General features: G+C 38.2%; 1 protein-coding gene across 1 annotated transcript in view; it reads right to left on the bottom strand.

The window, feature by feature from the left end:
• The window catches only part of gtf3c2 (general transcription factor IIIC, polypeptide 2, beta), a 45,690-nt gene extending 33,257 nt beyond the window's left edge, over positions 1-12,433 (bottom strand). The window contains exons 1-8 of the mRNA XM_006625753.3: positions 12,238-12,433; positions 10,324-10,754; positions 8,883-9,246; positions 4,273-4,570; positions 2,598-2,695; positions 1,900-1,977; positions 1,719-1,817; positions 792-1,019 (exon numbers count right to left, since the gene is read on the bottom strand). Coding sequence (XP_006625816.1) covers positions 792-1,019; positions 1,719-1,817; positions 1,900-1,977; positions 2,598-2,695; positions 4,273-4,570; positions 8,883-9,246; positions 10,324-10,681 — 1,523 coding nt within the window. The 5' untranslated portion in view covers positions 10,682-10,754; positions 12,238-12,433. The remainder of the gene's footprint in view (positions 1-791; positions 1,020-1,718; positions 1,818-1,899; positions 1,978-2,597; positions 2,696-4,272; positions 4,571-8,882; positions 9,247-10,323; positions 10,755-12,237) is intronic.
• Positions 12,434-17,518: the final 5,085 nt, after the last annotated feature.

Genomic DNA, 17,518 nt, shown 5'->3' with positions numbered 1-17,518 from the left:
TTAGAGTGCATATAGATACAGCAAATATCTACTAAATGAAAGTGGAGGGACAATTATGTACTTACAATCAAAGAACATTAAACGATTAAACAAATATTAAAATGTACATAGAAGTGCTGCATGAATTACATGCAAGGTGTAGAACATCAGTTGCAGAATTTACCTGTCTTTCACAATCACTTTAAAAACAAATAATATAAGGTGGGCAGCAGTTAACAGAAAGAGAAGGCAAAATACATGGTATCCTTCTGTATAGCAAAACTGGCATTAAACTCCAAAAACAAAAAGAAATTGTACAGTATTTATAAATTACATACAGTGCCTTACAAAAGCTTTCATTCTTTTTTGTTCCATTTTGTTGAGTTACACATAAGGTATATTCATGTATATTACAAAGGAACAAGTAATAGGTTTATTCCATGCTGAAAAAAAGAAGAAAGAGAACACAACGTTTCGGCCGTGGAGCCTTCTTCAGGTGTCCACGGCCGAAACGTTGTGTTCTCTTTCTTCTTTTTTTCAGCATGGAATAAACCTATTACTTGTTCCTTTGCAGCCTACGCATGCTGACGCAGCTACCCACCTGAACTACTCCATGTATATTATGTACCTTGATTGGCCAGTTAGCAGAAATGGACATTTAACATTGGATTAAATTATTGGACTGGGTGTTATTTTGAAAGGCACTATATCTGTTAGTACCATTCATTAGATCTTTATATACATATATGACAGTGGGTTACTGCCACACAGAAAATCCAGTTTCGAATCTTAGTGGTGTCTACAACACAAACCAGGTGTCATGCTGCAGGTCACCCACTTCCCAGATCTGCAGTAGTGCTGGCTCAGCGTGGGTTTCCACTATACGGTGTCTTTCATCCATATCCCTGTTGCAAAATATGGCAGCATACTGGCTAGCAGCCGCCCCTTCTGGGCAAGGACACCACTCCATAGACCACACAGGGCCTCCCACAAAGAACATTGAGTCCCAGCGCTCAGGGTGGGAGGACAAGGAATCAAACCTAGAGCAGGAACACAGAACAAAAATGATGTCAGAACCATTTTTATCCTTCTCCTCAGGAATACAATAAACAAGGCTTCCTGCTGTGTCTAAGCACTTAAACAGAGTGGGCTCTGGCTTGTTATTGCTATAAAAAGTTCTGATATAATGATTACTGTACTGTAAATATTTGTTAAAGATAACAGGTCTGCTGTTCTTATTGGGTAAGTTTATTTGAAAAAAATGGCTTGCAATTTAACAAAAACAGGTGGATTTTCCTAACGAAGAAGAAGCTGAAGGTATTTGCCAGCTACAGTCACAGATCAGTTAGAGAACTGAAGAGATGATACAGCAACTAATTAAGAGGAAGCTGTATAAGCCCAAAGTAGAATTTAGCCAGGAAGACACAGTTAACACCTATATGTGTGAAATTCCACGAGCCAGTAGTTAGGACCTGAGTTGAATGTATCTTAAAGTGGATGGCACAGCTGACAATACTGTGTCCCAAAACTGGACATTTTGGAAATTCAGGTCCAGAGGGAAAAGTTGGTGTTGGTGGTACCTACTGTACCACCAACACCAACCAGCAACTTGGTTTTCCTCTGAGGTCTCCCATACAAGTACTGATCAGGCCTTGTCTTGCTCACCTTCTGTAACATGATCATATCAGATATAAAGTGGTTAAACTGATCTCATAAATGCTTAAAATGGGACATCCCACCTTCTTATTGTATGGAGGCCTGGGTCTTCTTTATAACCCTCTCGGTTTATCCTAAAGGGCACAGATTGTTCTTCTTTGGGTAAGTACTTCTCTGCATCCCTGGATAAAAACAGCATTTTTACCTCTTTATGTTGTCTCAAATTTCTCTGTCAATATGTAAACACATGTAGGTGTGTTTTACCTTGAGGACAAAAAGTTCCAATCCTTCACCGAAGGAATCCATTCAGGAAAAACCCATGAAGAATGGTGCTCTTCACGGCTGTAAAACAAACAGATTGCCTTACGTCTTGACAAATGGAGACAAGTGAAAGAGCTTACAACACAAAGTGGTGCTGCAAGCATTAGTCAAAACTGACCTCAGCATATTTATGAATAGGGCTTCTATTTTGCATTTGTTTTTGACATATCTTTCTGTCCTTTGAGCTAAAATCGAGTCATTAAGTTGAATGCATTTACACTTAACTAAGTTGAAAAATAAATCGTTTTTACCAAGGAGTTAAAATTAAATTACTCTTAGGCTCTTGGATTACAAATGAAAACATGGAATTCTGGACAAGCCGCTTTTAAGATGATAATTAAAATCAATACAGGCACACGCTAATATGGGATGAGGCTGATGAGCAAAGGTAGGCTATGAAATAAATGAAAGTATTAAAACATTGTACTCATAGATAAAACCAGCACAAACGTAATGCAAGTTGTACTGGTAAGACATAAATTCATAAAGACAGACACTGGGAAGAGTATACTAATATGGATTATCAATCATTACAGACTCTTGCATTTTGTAAATATACCTTTTGTTCGTCAATAAAATCAATAAAATTGTATGACAGATTTTCACATTGCTTTAGCAAAGGTTTTCTTCGTGATACTCACAATTCCTTGGTCAGGTGGGTACAAATCCATACAGGGCCCATGATATTGTTAGGTAAACCATTTGCGGCCAAGCCAACAAACTTTGATCTAGTATGGGGCTACAAATAAAAAAAAAGAATAATGAATAAAAATAATAACATTTGTATTGATTAAAATACATAAAAAGTTATGTTGTTTGTTTCCGTTAACTGTTCCATTGCTTGCAAAAGTTTGTTTTACTTTTGGGAAATGAGAACATTCTGGTTAACATTTCGGCACTGGAGACATGGTTTCAATTCCTGGGCTGCTATCTACATGGAGTTTGTACATCCTCCCTGTGTTCACGGGTTTCCTCCCACAGGGCAAAGACATACTGGTAGGTTAATTGGCTTCTATAAAAAAAACGCCCTGGTGTGAATGTGTGTGCCTTATGATGGACTGGTATCCTGTCCAGGGTGTATCCTGCCTTGTGCCCGTTACCTGCTCGACTATGTTCTGGCTTCCCTATGACCCAGTACTGGATAAAGCAGTTTAGAAAATGGACAGATGGAGCCTAAGCAGTTTAAGTGGTTCTAATGTACTGTATTTCTTTTGTAATTTGTTTTACACCAATGTAAGACAGCAATGTTATCACCTTTGAGCCTGCGCTTGTCAGATCACAGAAGCTAACCAAGGCTGAGCCTGGTAACTAAGAACTGGGATGGGGAACCTCCAAGTAAATTCAGGCTACTGCCGAGAGTGATGCTGGCAGACCAGTAGTTAGCACTCTTCCATCTTGTCCATAATGTCTTAATATTGTAACAAACTGTAATATAATAACTGTAACACTGTAATATAGGAGGTGTTATTCTTCTGATGAGATGTTAAACCGAGGTCCTGCATAACTAATTATTAAAGACCTCGTAGTGCCGCTTATAAGAACAGTGTTATCAACCCTGGTATTCTAGTTATCCTGGCCTACCTAAATGTTTTCTTCACTTCTCTGCTTGACAATCTGCTAGAGAGACTGTTATTGCATGTAGACTACGGTACGTCACACAGGGATGTTGCACGTCAGTGGTGGATTAATGAATCCTCTACTATATATAAAGCACTTTAGGATTAAAACTGCTTTGAAAAAGCAATAATTATAATTATAGCTACTTCTTCCAATTCAGGATTACAGGAGAGCCAGAGCCTATCCTAGCAAGCAATGGACACAAGGTAGTGTACACCCTGGATGCCAGTCAATTGCAGGACACACACAGACACAGACAAGCACACACTCACCCCAGGGGCAATTTTACAGAAGCCAATTAACCTACCAGTATGTCTCTGGTAACTGTAGTGCCCAGACGAATCCATGCAAGCACACAGAGAACATACAAACTCCCCACACACAGCTCCTGCGGGATTGAACCCAGAGCCCCAATGCTGTGAAGCTGCAATGCTAATAACTGTGCCACAGGAATATTTATACTTTTAAGGTCTGTTTTAAAACAAAACACAGAGGGCTACTTTAAAGTCACTATAAGTATGCTAATCCTTACAGCAAGAAAATATGTAGAACACAATCTCTCTTTTAGCATTTAACAAAGAGCCTAGTAGAAACTGTCAGAGTCAACAACTACTTTTATCAAATGACTCCTTCCTTTGAGGTCTGTATTGAATTTGATGCAGTATGATTAAGAATCACCACCACATTTGCTCTACTTACAGTAGAGGGTGTGCTGCATGCTTTGTTCCTCAGGTCCTGCACGTCAGCATCGGAATCGCTACAAGAGGCAACTGCGTCCTCAGAATCTGTCTCTTCAGCAGCTTCTGAAAGGACAAAGTCAGCATCCTTGCTCACGTCGTCGGAGCCGTCATCTTCCATTTTCTTCCTCTTCCTCCCTCTTCCCGATTTCCGGGTCTGCTCAGAGCCCGGCTCGGTCTTGGCTGTGGCTCGCTCTGGTGCTGAGGAATGAGGGGTGGCACCCATCTCTTCAGCCAGGTTGTGGAGGTACAACAGAGCACTGCAATGCAATTTGGGTTCATTAGACAAAGGCCTGCCTTTACACTTAATAGACATCCATCTTTAACTGGCGCACTCCATCAAGAAAAGACTAACAGCATAATTGACTCCCAATGTTTTAAGACGAGGCGGTACAGTGATGTAGTGCTTAGCATTGCAGCCTATAGTTCTCCCTATGTTCCCTTGGGTTTCCTCCAGGTGCTAGGGTTTCCTCCCACAGTCCAAAGACATATTTATAGGTTAATAGACTTCCGGGAAAACCAGCCCTAGGTAGGTGTGTGTGTGTGTGTGTGTGTGTGTGTGTGTGTGTGTGTGTTGTCTATCCTGCAATGGACTGCAGTTCAGTCCAGAGTGTACCATGCCCGGCTTGCCGAGATAGACTCCTGCTCCCCTGCAGAACTGAACTGGAAGATGTAGTTAGAAAACGGATTAATGGATGGACTTGGGACCAAAACAATCGGCTCCTAGAAAAATGTCACAACTTTTTTTCCCCCCCAAAATGAACTGTTAAATGGTCTGCCTTTAAAATGGATGCCAAACTAACACATTTTTATCTGATATCCATTCTGTGTACTCATTAGCTGAGAATACTCCTACTCTGGGCGGCACTCTTACAAAATGCAGGCTAAGACCTAGATTGCAGGCAGTGCAGATTTAAGTCTAGTCCACCACAGTGTTGGATGTTAGTTAAACTATCTAGGATGTTCAATTTTCTTCCCAGCTGAGCTGCCTGTGCCTTTCTGTGTTCCTGCAAACTCAGGATATCATGTGCTGTACCTGTCCACATTCAATATTAACTGTTCTTTTGGGCTGACTTTAACTATAGGTGCCCCTCTGGGATGTGTGCTTAGCCCCCTGCTGTTTTCCTTGTTTGCCCATGATTGTGTGACCAGACACAGCTCCAACTGCATCTACAAATATGCTGATGACACTACCATCATTGGCCAAATCACCGGTAATGATGAGACAGCCTACAGGGATGAGGTCAGGTACCTGGTGGAGTGGTGCCTTGACAATAATCTCTCCCTAAGCGTCAGCAAAACCAAAGAGCTGGTTATCGATTATAGAATACAGGGTGGGGACCACACCCCTGTTCACATTAATGGGGTGGCTGTAGAGATGGTTAGGAGCTTCAAGTTCCTAGGTTCCTTCATTACTAATGATTTTACGTGGTCCCAGCATGTAATTGGAGCTACAAAGAAGGCACAACGGCGTTTTTACTTCCTCACACAGCTGAAAAAAATTGGTCTATTTTCAACTATCCTTACTACATTTTACAGGTGCCCTATTAAGAGTGTGCTCACGTGTGGTATTACAGTGTGGTTTGTGGTAAGGCAGTGGCTCGCTGTTTGACCGGAAGGCGAGCCAAGTCCATTATTGGAGTACAGCTCCCCTCTATTTTGGACAATTTTACAACACGCTGTCTCAGGAAGGCTGGAAGTATTGGTAAGGATACCAATCATCCTGGTTTCTCTCTGTTATAGGAGCATAAGGGCATGATTCCAGATTCAGATACAGGTTCTTCCTACAAACTGTCAGATTACTGAACGCTACCCTTACCACTAACTCACATTGATGTTTTTTCTCTTCTCATACTGCTTGTCTGACTTTTTTTTGGGTTGTATGTTATATACAATTTGTTGTTTCTGCTGCTGTTCTGTGTTTAGGTTTTTGGCCATTCCTTAATGTCTTTTTATCAGAGAATACATGCAAATAAGCATTTAATTGCCCTTCTGCAGATGACAAAGAAACTGAACTGAACTGCGCTGTAAGGCCCAAGGTGTTAAAAAATAAAGACAGATAGCGTTAAACTGCACATTCAGGGAACAGGAGTTTTGTTTACTCCTCCCACAAGGAAATGAGAGTTAAAGCTGAATTTTAAAATGGAAACCAATGGAAAAAAATATTTGGCATTAGGCTGATGTCTAGTTGCTGAGATTAAATCACAGTAGTTTCCCCTTTCCCCAAATACTTTTGAGATGAACAGTTGGCAGACAAAAGTATTGATACCTTTAATTTACATACAGACAATTAATAAGCATTTGGTTATACTTTAATTTTTATCAATGATTTGGCTTTGAAGCTTACCAATTCACCCTAACAAGCAGTAGTTTTTGATCTGGAAGGCAACTGGTTACACCAGAGCTAATTTACAATTTTAATTTAAAAAAGATGTGTACATTTAACTAACCCCTTTTTCTAGGTTTTCATCTGTAATTATTCGTAATAATTTTTGAGCATCCTCAATAAAATGAAACTAGCTGACTTTTAAGGGTGACTTTTCAAAATGTCAAGACCATAAAACAAGAGGTGTAAACAGGCTTCATTGTGAGGGTGTGGAAATGAGAGCTATATACAGTACTCTAACCTACATCTTGAAGGTTTTGCCACATGAGGAAGAATAATATGCCTCTCCCTGTATGTGTGGAAAGAGAAAAGATTAATTTTGGTAAAATTCAAAAGGCAATATAATAATAATTGCTTCCACTTATATAGCACTTTTCTAGACACTCCACTCAAAGCACAAGTACAACAGGTAATGGGGACTCCCCTCCACCACCACCAATGTGCAGCGTCCATCTGGATGATGTGACGGCAGCCATAGTGCGCCAGAACGCTCATCACACACCAGCTATTAGTGGGGAGGAGAGCAGAGTAATGAAGCCAATTTATAGATGGAGATTATTAGGAGGCCAATGAGAAATTTGTCCAGGATGCCAGGGTGACACCCCTACTCTTTTCGAGAAACACCCTGGGATTTTTAATGACCACAGAGAGTCAGGACCTTAGTTTTACATCCCATCCATAGGACAGCGCCTGTTTACAGTATAGTGTCCCCGGCACTATACTGGGGCATTAGGACCCACATGGACCGCAGGGTGAGCACCCCCTGCTGGCCCCACTAACCTCTTCAAGCAGCAACCTTAGTTTTTCCCAGTTGTTCCCAGTTGTTTTATATTGTTTTCTTTGCACTAAACACTTGCTAGAAATTGTGTTAGATAACAATTTGACTGTTTTGGTCAACAAAGCCAACAATGGCTTATTTATAAAGAAAACATAAAACAAGAAAAAGATAAAGACCCCGTAATTTTGGCGTGTACTAAGCCTTTTGTTGGTACTTATCCGGGAAGCATAAGAATCATAACAAAAACAAAAAAGTGCAGCGCTTTAAGTTTATAAGTATCTCAGTGATAGAAGGTGCAGCTTTTCTCCTACTCAGAAAATAGGGATGGCTGGAAAAGCAGTAATTACACTTTAGAGAGAGAAGTCACTTAAAAAAATTTTTGGAAAATCAGAGGCCTTATTTATGTCACAGGAAAAATTGTGGGTCAATGGTGCCATCTAGTGGCTTTTTGAGCTTTCCTACAAACTCTTAAATCTTTCTGAATAGTCCACACAGAAGGCACTCCAGGCTGTAATCAAAACCTAGACCGAAGAGCAGCGGCACCAATGATTCTACCTAGCAGACATTCTACTGTTTTGGTTTGGTAAGAAATAAGTATACACACCCTGTATAATGTGGCCTGAGTGCACAATGTAATATCCATCCATTTTCTTACACTTTGCCAAAATTAGGGTTTTGAGAGAGCTGGACCATAACTCAACAAGCAATGGCCACTAGAAAGGGGAAACCCTGGACAGCACACCAGTTCATCATAGGGCATATAGACATACACACCCACACACCCAACAGGGACAATTTCCCCCAGGAGCTAATTAATCTACCAGTATGTTTTTGCATTGTGGTAGGAAACTGAAAAAACCCAGAGAAAACGCATGCAAAAACACAGAGAATATATAGCACTCCAGGGCCAAGATTGAACTCAGAGCCCCAGCACTGCAAGACTGTAAAGCTAACCACTGCGCCCACCAGCACGATAGTACCTGTATCCCAACTAGCAGGAGAATGTAAAGTTAACAAAGATTATACAAATTTGTAATTAAGGATTAATCAACAAAACTTCTCACAGACTAAGGGTTGTGAGAAACGTTATAAGGGTTAATTCTGGATTGAAGAAGCACAGCTCTGGAAGCTAGCGGTAAAAAAGCAGCTACCACTTCGTTTTGACGTCATGAGCTACTGGCCACGCCGAAAATGGTTTAAATTTTCATTTTTCATGAGTAAGGTTTCCCGGCAACAAAAAAAAAAGCACAGAAGCACAGGCTACTGAAACCGTCAAAACGAAAACATGGCAACTGGGAGAGACTTGTGGTCCTGTGAGTCCCTTGAATATATACAACAGAATTCAGAAAAAACCAAACTACAGGGAATGTAGGAGTATGGCTGAAATATTGCACTGAAGTCATCTTACGCCTTGGCAGCTCTCCTCTTCGGTCTGCCTCCAGAGGTTGTTTCCTCCTCCTCTATGAGAGTCTTTTCTGCATTCTTCTTGTCCACTGGCTCAGGGGTCCCTGTGAGCCCCTTTTCAAGTTTGACAGCCATCAATTCTGCTTTAGACTTCCTGCCTCTCTTCTTGTACACCTTGGGCGGTGGTGTCTGGGTCTGGTCCGCCATTTCACTTTCATCTGGCCCTGGGTCTGAGGGCTGGGGTTCTGTTTGCAGCTTCTTGGGAGTGGGGTTTTTTCGGGATCGCCCTAATTTCTTTCGCTGGCGGGGAGCAGGCGACATGTTTTCAGACACACTAGGAAGAGTCTGAGGAGTCTCCTTCAGCTGGCCTGTAAGGAGACAGACAAGACCTTCACGTTAGGGGACGCTTTATGTAGCATAGAAAAAGAAGGTTACTTCTGACTAATAAGGACCTACTAAGAAAATAAGAGATCCTTAAACAGTATAAAAAGTTAAGAAAAAGACTTGTAGTCCTCCACATTACTACCTTTGTTTAGCTATTTTGACAGGAAACTTACGAAAAGAAAAATGTTAAAAACTGATGTCTATCACACTGATTTATCACTGTAGTGTGTGACACTCTTCAGATGGATGACAAAAAATGCAAAACTGTTATTTATTGGTCAACTGCTAACTCACACAAAGCCAGTCTTCGTTACAATATGAAACACAATTAAACAAAAGAGAAGCTCACCAAATTTCAAAGATTTCCAGAGATAGACGTCCAACTTTAATTTAAAGAATCAAGAGATTTTATGCATGAAAGGAATGCTTACAGGACAGACATGCATGCACTGCAGTCACTGTTTTAATAGCTTGGATGTTGACATGTTTTTGGAACCTTGTGACTATATGAAATAAAGTTAGCAAATCTGTAATTCTGTGATGAAACCACTGTGTGCTGAAATTTAGCAAGTGGTACTTTTTTTAACTATTAAACTGAGTTAAAATGGGTAAGTGCTTATTTCTGCAACTTGATCAGACTAGAGAGCTGTTATTCTTTATACACTGCAGCTTGAATTAATTCATATCTTTATATAATTTGCTAGGATTAAGGAGAGTTCAATACACCTAAAATACAGATGTGTACGACTGCAAGAGAAATGTAAAATATTGAATAAACAACATCACAGAAAGAATACATGAATGACTAACATTCTTGTATACACTGTGTCAATGCTTATGTCTTTCATCGTGACCTTTTACATACTCGAGACATCAAGACTACAAACAGTGATGCAGTTTCAGACCATTCTGACATTGGCTCTTGTCCTAAGATTTCAGCTGTATTCACAAACAAATCAATTACAATACACAAATTACTTAAATCCTGGTTTTTATTTTACATAGAATGATTCAATTACACTTTTAGGTACAAATTAAGGACAAATACCATCAGTACTTACTGGGACCTTCTTCAGTGTTTTGGTGTTGTGCAGAGCATCCTAAAGCAAGATCCATTACTGAACCATTAGCCGTGTCTTCATGAGACTGAGCACCGGTTTCAGTACCATTTTCTTTCAGCAGCTGATTTACAGTTGTGACTTTCTTTAAAATCCTTTCCTTCTTTTTGGACTTTGCTCCTGGATTCACATGCTCTTCTGGGGCTGAGTTATCTCTTTTTGTCTCTAAGGGTCTGTTGTTCTGATCAGGGCCCTCAGCACTGGCCTGTTCTGTGTGCTCTGTAGTAGCCAACCCCTGGACTTTGGGATCTGAAGGCACACCCATGTCTTCTCCACTGCACTCCTGGACAGAAGCTGCCATTAATGTCCCTGGGGTCTCTTGACAGCCACGTTTAGTAGTGTTTCAACAGGGGAAATGTACTATAGCTTAATATCTGGGGGGACAAATAATTGTTTAAAGGATTATTTCAATGTCCAAATCAGAATCAGCACTTTAGCATGTCTATCATCAATCTAAAAACTTTGGTTCAACAATATTTTAAAAGTCAATCACCCTGGAATTAAAGAGCTTAGTTTACAAGAAAACGTTTTAAGGGTTAACTGACTTAGAAGCAAGCACCGAAAGATGACTATTTTTGTGCTGTAACTTGACTTTAAAAAATGACTTAGTTGTGAAATGAACTTTCTCACATTTTTTCAGTTGAAAGTGAACCAGAACAGCTAGCAAACTTTGGAAAAACCATATAGCTTACGTGTATTCAGGTCATGATTTTCCTGACATCTTTGGTCCCAGAGATGTTAACCCGGGAACAAACTTACTTTCGTTCATGAGGTCTGGATGTTTTATATGTACATTTTATAACTTAAATGTTTTTAAAATGTCGAAATAAAGTGCTCAGCTAAAAACTCCAGCTGCACTAATTTAATTAACATTATTTCGAGTACACATGCGTTGTCTTTACAATGTCAAAAATCACCTTTCAGACATTTTGTAAAAGAAAAGGACTTAAAGATTACGTTTGTTTTTTTTTAATTAAACGAGGTCATTAGTTGGTTTTATCTGTTTTCTTCTATGAACAAGTTCTAATTCATTCTAAGTATGTCTATAATAAAGTGTGTATTCTGTACTTCTTTAAAGCGTCCCACACCTCGAAGGTTGAAAAGGCAATAACGTGGTATCCTAAACACAAGACAGTAACAGTTGAAAAAAAACAAACAACCAAACGTGCATCTCGACTTTTGACTTGCCGTGTAAATAACATGTGGTGCACCTACAGTAACATTTTGAATATCTAGCTTATAATATTTTAAGTACTGCTAGTCATTTTGCTCATACCAGTGTGCAGTACCACAACGTAGACATACATACGCAAAGTCCTCCTAAGCGAAGTGCAGAAGATCACAAGATTACAATGTAATAATATCCACTTAAAAGTTAAACATAGTTTATTTTTATTCCAGACACATAAACGTGTTTAGATATATATTTATGTGATTGCAAATATCTCCCATGTCCTTAAATAACAGCATTTTTTTCCCTTCCTGTGCAAGCAGTTTCCTGTAGGGTCAGTACATCGGGAAATCGATGGTCAACTATGAATCACTCCTTTATTGTTAAAAAATAAGTCAAACTGATAAGCGACTCTACTATATTTACTCTTTTAAAGGAAATATAGCTAGGCAGTGTACCCCGACTAACACAACACTAGTAAAGAACGGACATGAAGCCCTGGAACACAACGATCACGGAAGAAAAGGAGCTCTTTCTCTCCTAAATGTTGGATAGCTCAGTGTTTTAACAGCACCCTGCTATGTTGAAAACGGTATGAGGAAAAATCTGAGAGACACGTTTCGAAACTCCATGTTTAAACAAAACCTTCCACACGCCACAGCGCCATTAACAAAAACGAAAAATACCTCCACTTCCTAGTGGCTTCCACCCGAGATTAAAATGAATCTTGCGGGAAAAATACATGCTTCAAGAAGGTCCCTTAGGAAATTTGGAAAACATACACAAAAATTAGTTCTCACGGCGATTTTAACCTAATATATCATACGCTCACTATAACATCCTCCATGTTTGTTTAGAATTACACAGCCCAGGCCTGTTGAATCTGACCCGTTTCTCTGCTGCCCCCTTGAGCCACAGGGTAGACAAAGACCTAGCGCTTGTTTGTAATTCACCAACTCGCCGCAGGTAGGGCCTAGTGAGGACTGCTGGTCAAGAGCGATACAAAAGGCGGTGAATTCTAAAATGTTGCCCAAACATACAGTATATAATTTTCCTGTACAGAATTTCATTCCTCAGCTTTTAAAAACAATCGCGTGATTTATTAAGGAAATTGATAAAAAACATATGTTCTGAATCTTAACGCTGAATACAATATAACGTTTTACCATGAAATAAGATTTTTAGAAATAAAAATATTTTTGTCATGAAATGAATGCGTACCATAATCTCTGATGCACCATTTGTCCATGGTTAAAATTCACCTACCTGAGGGTTTACTTTAAGATAATGCATTTAAAGGCAAAACCATATTCTGTCCCCTAGTTTAACAGCCATTCGTTAATAGGTACATCACCTTGCAACTCACAGCTAGCAGCCCTGTAAAACTAAGCAGGTATGAGCCTGGCCAGTACCTGGATGGGAGACCTTCTGGGAAAGCCAAGGTTGTTGTTGGAGGGTGGCCAGTAGGAGACGCTCACCCCTGTGGTCTGTGTGGGTCCTTATTTGCCAATCCAGTGATGGCAACACTATACTGTAAAAACAGTGCCATCCTTTGGATGAGATGTAAAACCAAAGTCCAGACTCTCTGAGGTCTTTAAAAATCCCAGGGCGTTTCCTGAAAAGAATAGGGGTGTTACCCTGGCATCCTGGTCTTTATCAATCATAGCCTCCTAATAATACTCATCTATGAATTGACTTCATCACTCTGTTCTCCTCCTAGCCGATAGCTGATGTATGGTGAGCAGACTGACGCACTATGGCTGCTGTTGCATCATCCAGGTCCCCATTACCTGTAAAGCACTTTGAGTGGAATGTCCAGAAAAGTGCTGTATAAGGAATTGATATTTTTTTGTATGCTGAAACTCAAGCCTAAAAATACTTACATGTACAGGGACTCCTCAAGGAAACTATTGCTCCTCCTGAGAAATAAAATCATTATATATAATTATACTATAATATATAACTATCATAATAAACATAACAAAAATATCCATGCCTATTCCAATAGCCTACTTGTTCCATCCTGGTATAAGTTCACCTTGAGCAAATCCCATGTAAATGGTTTTCTGGTAAATCAAAACAGCATAAGTAATTCCTTTTTCCATATTTTCTGATTATGATTTGTAGCATGGACGTATGTACTGCAGCATCACAGCTTTTGCATTCTGGGTTCAATTCTGGAATGCAGTACATTCCTTGTGGAGTTTGCATATATAAGTTTCCAACCACCTTCCAATGCCATTCTGTCTTGGTTTATTGGTGCCTGTAAATTATTTTTTGAGTTTTTGCCCTGCATTAAGTTGGGTTCCCATGTAGAGTGTAACCCTGCACTGAGTCACACAGGTCCTAATAAAGGATTAAACAAACCTTAAAAAAATGAGTGTATTATTATTTTAAAAATGCAATACAGTAGCTTAAAAGGTTCTCTAAAGACTTGCTCTCACACTAGTTGAATGAAAGGAAATTCTGACTAGTTTCCCGTAGGCACGTTCTGTTATGTCTCAAGACTGAGGTTATATGTTTATAGACTCTCAACATCAATTTCACCTAGAAACTGACAATTTTTTATGTTGCGGGTACTGAAATCAAAGCTAGAAACTTTAGTGTTACTTTTTTCTCCATTCGATTTTTTGAAGTGCATACAGTATTACAAATGTCACAATGCCAGCGTTGTTTCACCTGAATAACAGTGCTTGTCTAAAAGCACTGTTCTGTCTGTCTTATGCTGAAATATTTAAAATGATGCTTACTTGGATATCTTCTAAGGTGCTAAGTAGTATTATATATATATAAAATTCAGTTATCTGTAATTACCAAAAGAGTTTTGCTGTGGTACATAGCTCTCATCCATAAAATCTTATTCATAAAAAAGCTGTACTATTTTATGAAGCCAGTAGAAAATGGATGGATGGATGGATGGATGGATAAATGGATAGGTACTACTACTACTACTATAACTGAATACTACTACTACTAATCATAATATCACTGTTAATAATATATGCCGTTGCATCTATATTTCTTCAGGAGATTGTACATTTGCATTTAAGGAAAACAAATACTAGCTGAGTGGGAATTACCTGATGATATGTGTATATTGTTAGAGATTTTGTACTGTATATTTGACCTTGAGCCACCTTACTCAGTCTAAGGAGGCCTAAGGGGTCTGAAAATATTAAAAACTCACATGGACTTCAGACGTTCAGTGAAAGAGTGTTTATTGTGAGATGTCTTTCAAGGGTATACACACTCTCCTAAAAATCACCCCAGGTGAAAACATGACCCAATGACAAACCCTTAATATTAACCAATTATGCCACATAGTGTGTGATTACACCGAAGGAACTATTTTAAAAATCATTCATGCCCTAACCAGTGACATCTAGTGGCAATCCAGCTGTAACTCAGTTCTTAATGGCCTGGGCCAATATTCAATTTTAAGCACAATGTGTTGATACAGCCTGAAAACTTGAAAGTCTGTGGATAAAGAACATACAGTAAAGCTAAAATCTTACAAAACTCACTTGTATGCATTTTTCCTTGTATAATTTTACAGTTGTATGAATGTAATTATTTACAATTTTTGTGCCACAAATGAAAAATACATTAAAAGATACAGAATCTAATTGCATTCCTTTGTCAGCGTTTAGTTAAAACTATCTTTATAAAAATTACTTTAGAAAACAGCTCTGTTGAATCACCTGCAATACAATAACAGTTTCTTTCAAAATGTTGTTAGAGCTTCTGAAATAGTTGAATTTGCTTACACCTTTCTTGCCTTGAATGCACAAATAGATGAGTAATATTGAAATAAAAAGACAATGTAGCATTCTAGATATTTGTAGACATATAAAATTGAATTTTAGTATAAACTTATTTCCAGAAGTGTAAAGGGAAAATAAATGTTCCAATTAGTTTTGCCCGTCTTTTGGGATGTACAGTAGTAACAATAAATGAGACATATTATGTTTTTCTCCATAATTGTTTTGAAAGAGGAAAAAAACTCTTGAATCCAAACATTGTAATTGTAAACATTGTAATCTCTATCAAATTTACATCTACCAGTATCAGGAAGAAGTCCAAAAACATAAATAGAATGCAAAAGATAAATGCAAAGCAAAGTTTCAAATGATAATGCAACAGATTCCTTTACCACACATTAATGTCTGTATGTTGTGAAAATAATATTTGGGTGAATGTTGTTTATGTTCTGGGCTCTGGGCTGTTTTATAATGTCTTGCAAAGGTATAAAGACCTTTGTACAGTTTTCGTTGCTTTATAGTTTGCAGTCATGACACTTAAAATAATCATTAAAAAAAACAAAGAAAGAAGTAAAAAAATTGAAATTAATAACAACTTAACAATTTAAAGAAACAGAAGTCCAAGATACCAAAAAATAATACACCTTTAACTATCTACAGTATACCAGGGATGGACAACTTCATTCCTGCAGAGCAAGAGTCCTGTAGGTTTCACAGCTACTTTTCAATGAATTATGACTAAAAAACACAGAAAACCTGTGTGGGCCTAAAATTGGGACTATATTTCACCTTTCATCAAGACTATCATAAAACAATAACCTAAAGGCCAAAACTAAACTGGAGTGACTTAAAAACATTTACCTAAATGTCCTTGAGCGGCCTAGCAAAATCTGCCAATAATGATTCAGTCTGAACATGCATTTGTGCACCATTTTGTAATTTTACACACATCATAATAAGGGTCTGATAACTTTTGCATAGCACTGTAAGAAATATATGGACAAAACTATGAATACACTTAGCAACTAAACTATGAAAAAAGTAAAAAAGGCCATATTAGCTACTCTCAGTCATATCTTGTGTTTATATTCCATACTGAAATACTCATTAAAAGTTTTGTTTGAGTGTTGTACCCAAAAGACCAGTAACAAAACAAAATATTAAAAATCACACATAAAATATTGTTGTTAGTATATGTTAATGCATTAATGCTTGCTAATCCAAAAAATAATGGATAATCTGTATGAAAAATTAATCCATTTATGTTAAGGTTGTTATAACCCAGAGTTTATCCCATAATGATACTGTAAAATGCAAGACAGTTCTACAACCTGAATGCGAAACCGGTCAACTAAATGAATTATCCAAGAATAAAAATTAAAAGGAAGTCAAACTGAAGATTAAGAGCGACTGATAAAAATCAAAGGTTTATATCCCAAAAGAAACTGCTGGGTGCAAAAAATCTCCATTTAGTTGAATAATTTCGATCTTCAGACAACAGGAAACTTTCATATCCATCTTCATGCCAACAACACTGTCCTACTGTCATACACAACTGGACCTACTTTGACATCGGTAAAGACTGAATTGCACCTGGTGTCTATGAAATTCTGAAGGCTTTCTGTGAAGAGTGTATTGTGTCACAAAAATGCAACTTACTTTGTAACAAACACATTTTTACTAATGTTTGTTGGGGCAAAAGGTGAGACATAAATATCTAGTTATTTGCTTGGGTAGTGCTTTAACTTCCAAATCGTTTTAATAAATATAAGTTAAAATCAAGTCTAGAGCTGGTACTGTATCGCCTATTGCAACAAAACACGGTCATACTGTAGCTCAAATATCTGTAATCCCAGTTTGAATTGTTGTGATCTTGAAAATAGAGTGGCCCCAAAGTTTGATCTTACCATATTTGATGCTTTATGACATTCTACCATGCTGGCACTACACATACTAAACAAGAACAGTACAGATAAAATTGTCTTGACCTTGTGAAAGGATGTCTGTGACAGGCAATTGCTAAATTGTTATTTAGCATTGTCAAAATTAACCTGGAGGAATTCTTCTGTGAAATTAAAGTGAAACATGAACCAGAGGACATGAATGAGAAATGCATGGAAGTGTATTTTTTATTATAATTATAAAAACTAAATTCCTTCATGTACTGAACAACATGATGACACAGGCATACTACTGTATATTATCT

This window comes from Lepisosteus oculatus, chromosome 2, assembly GCF_040954835.1.
Source record: "Lepisosteus oculatus isolate fLepOcu1 chromosome 2, fLepOcu1.hap2, whole genome shotgun sequence".
Taxonomy (NCBI): Eukaryota; Metazoa; Chordata; class Actinopteri; order Semionotiformes; family Lepisosteidae; genus Lepisosteus; species Lepisosteus oculatus.
The sequence above is the reverse complement of the archived record's forward strand: the minus strand, read 5'-3'. Positions and strand labels throughout refer to the sequence as shown.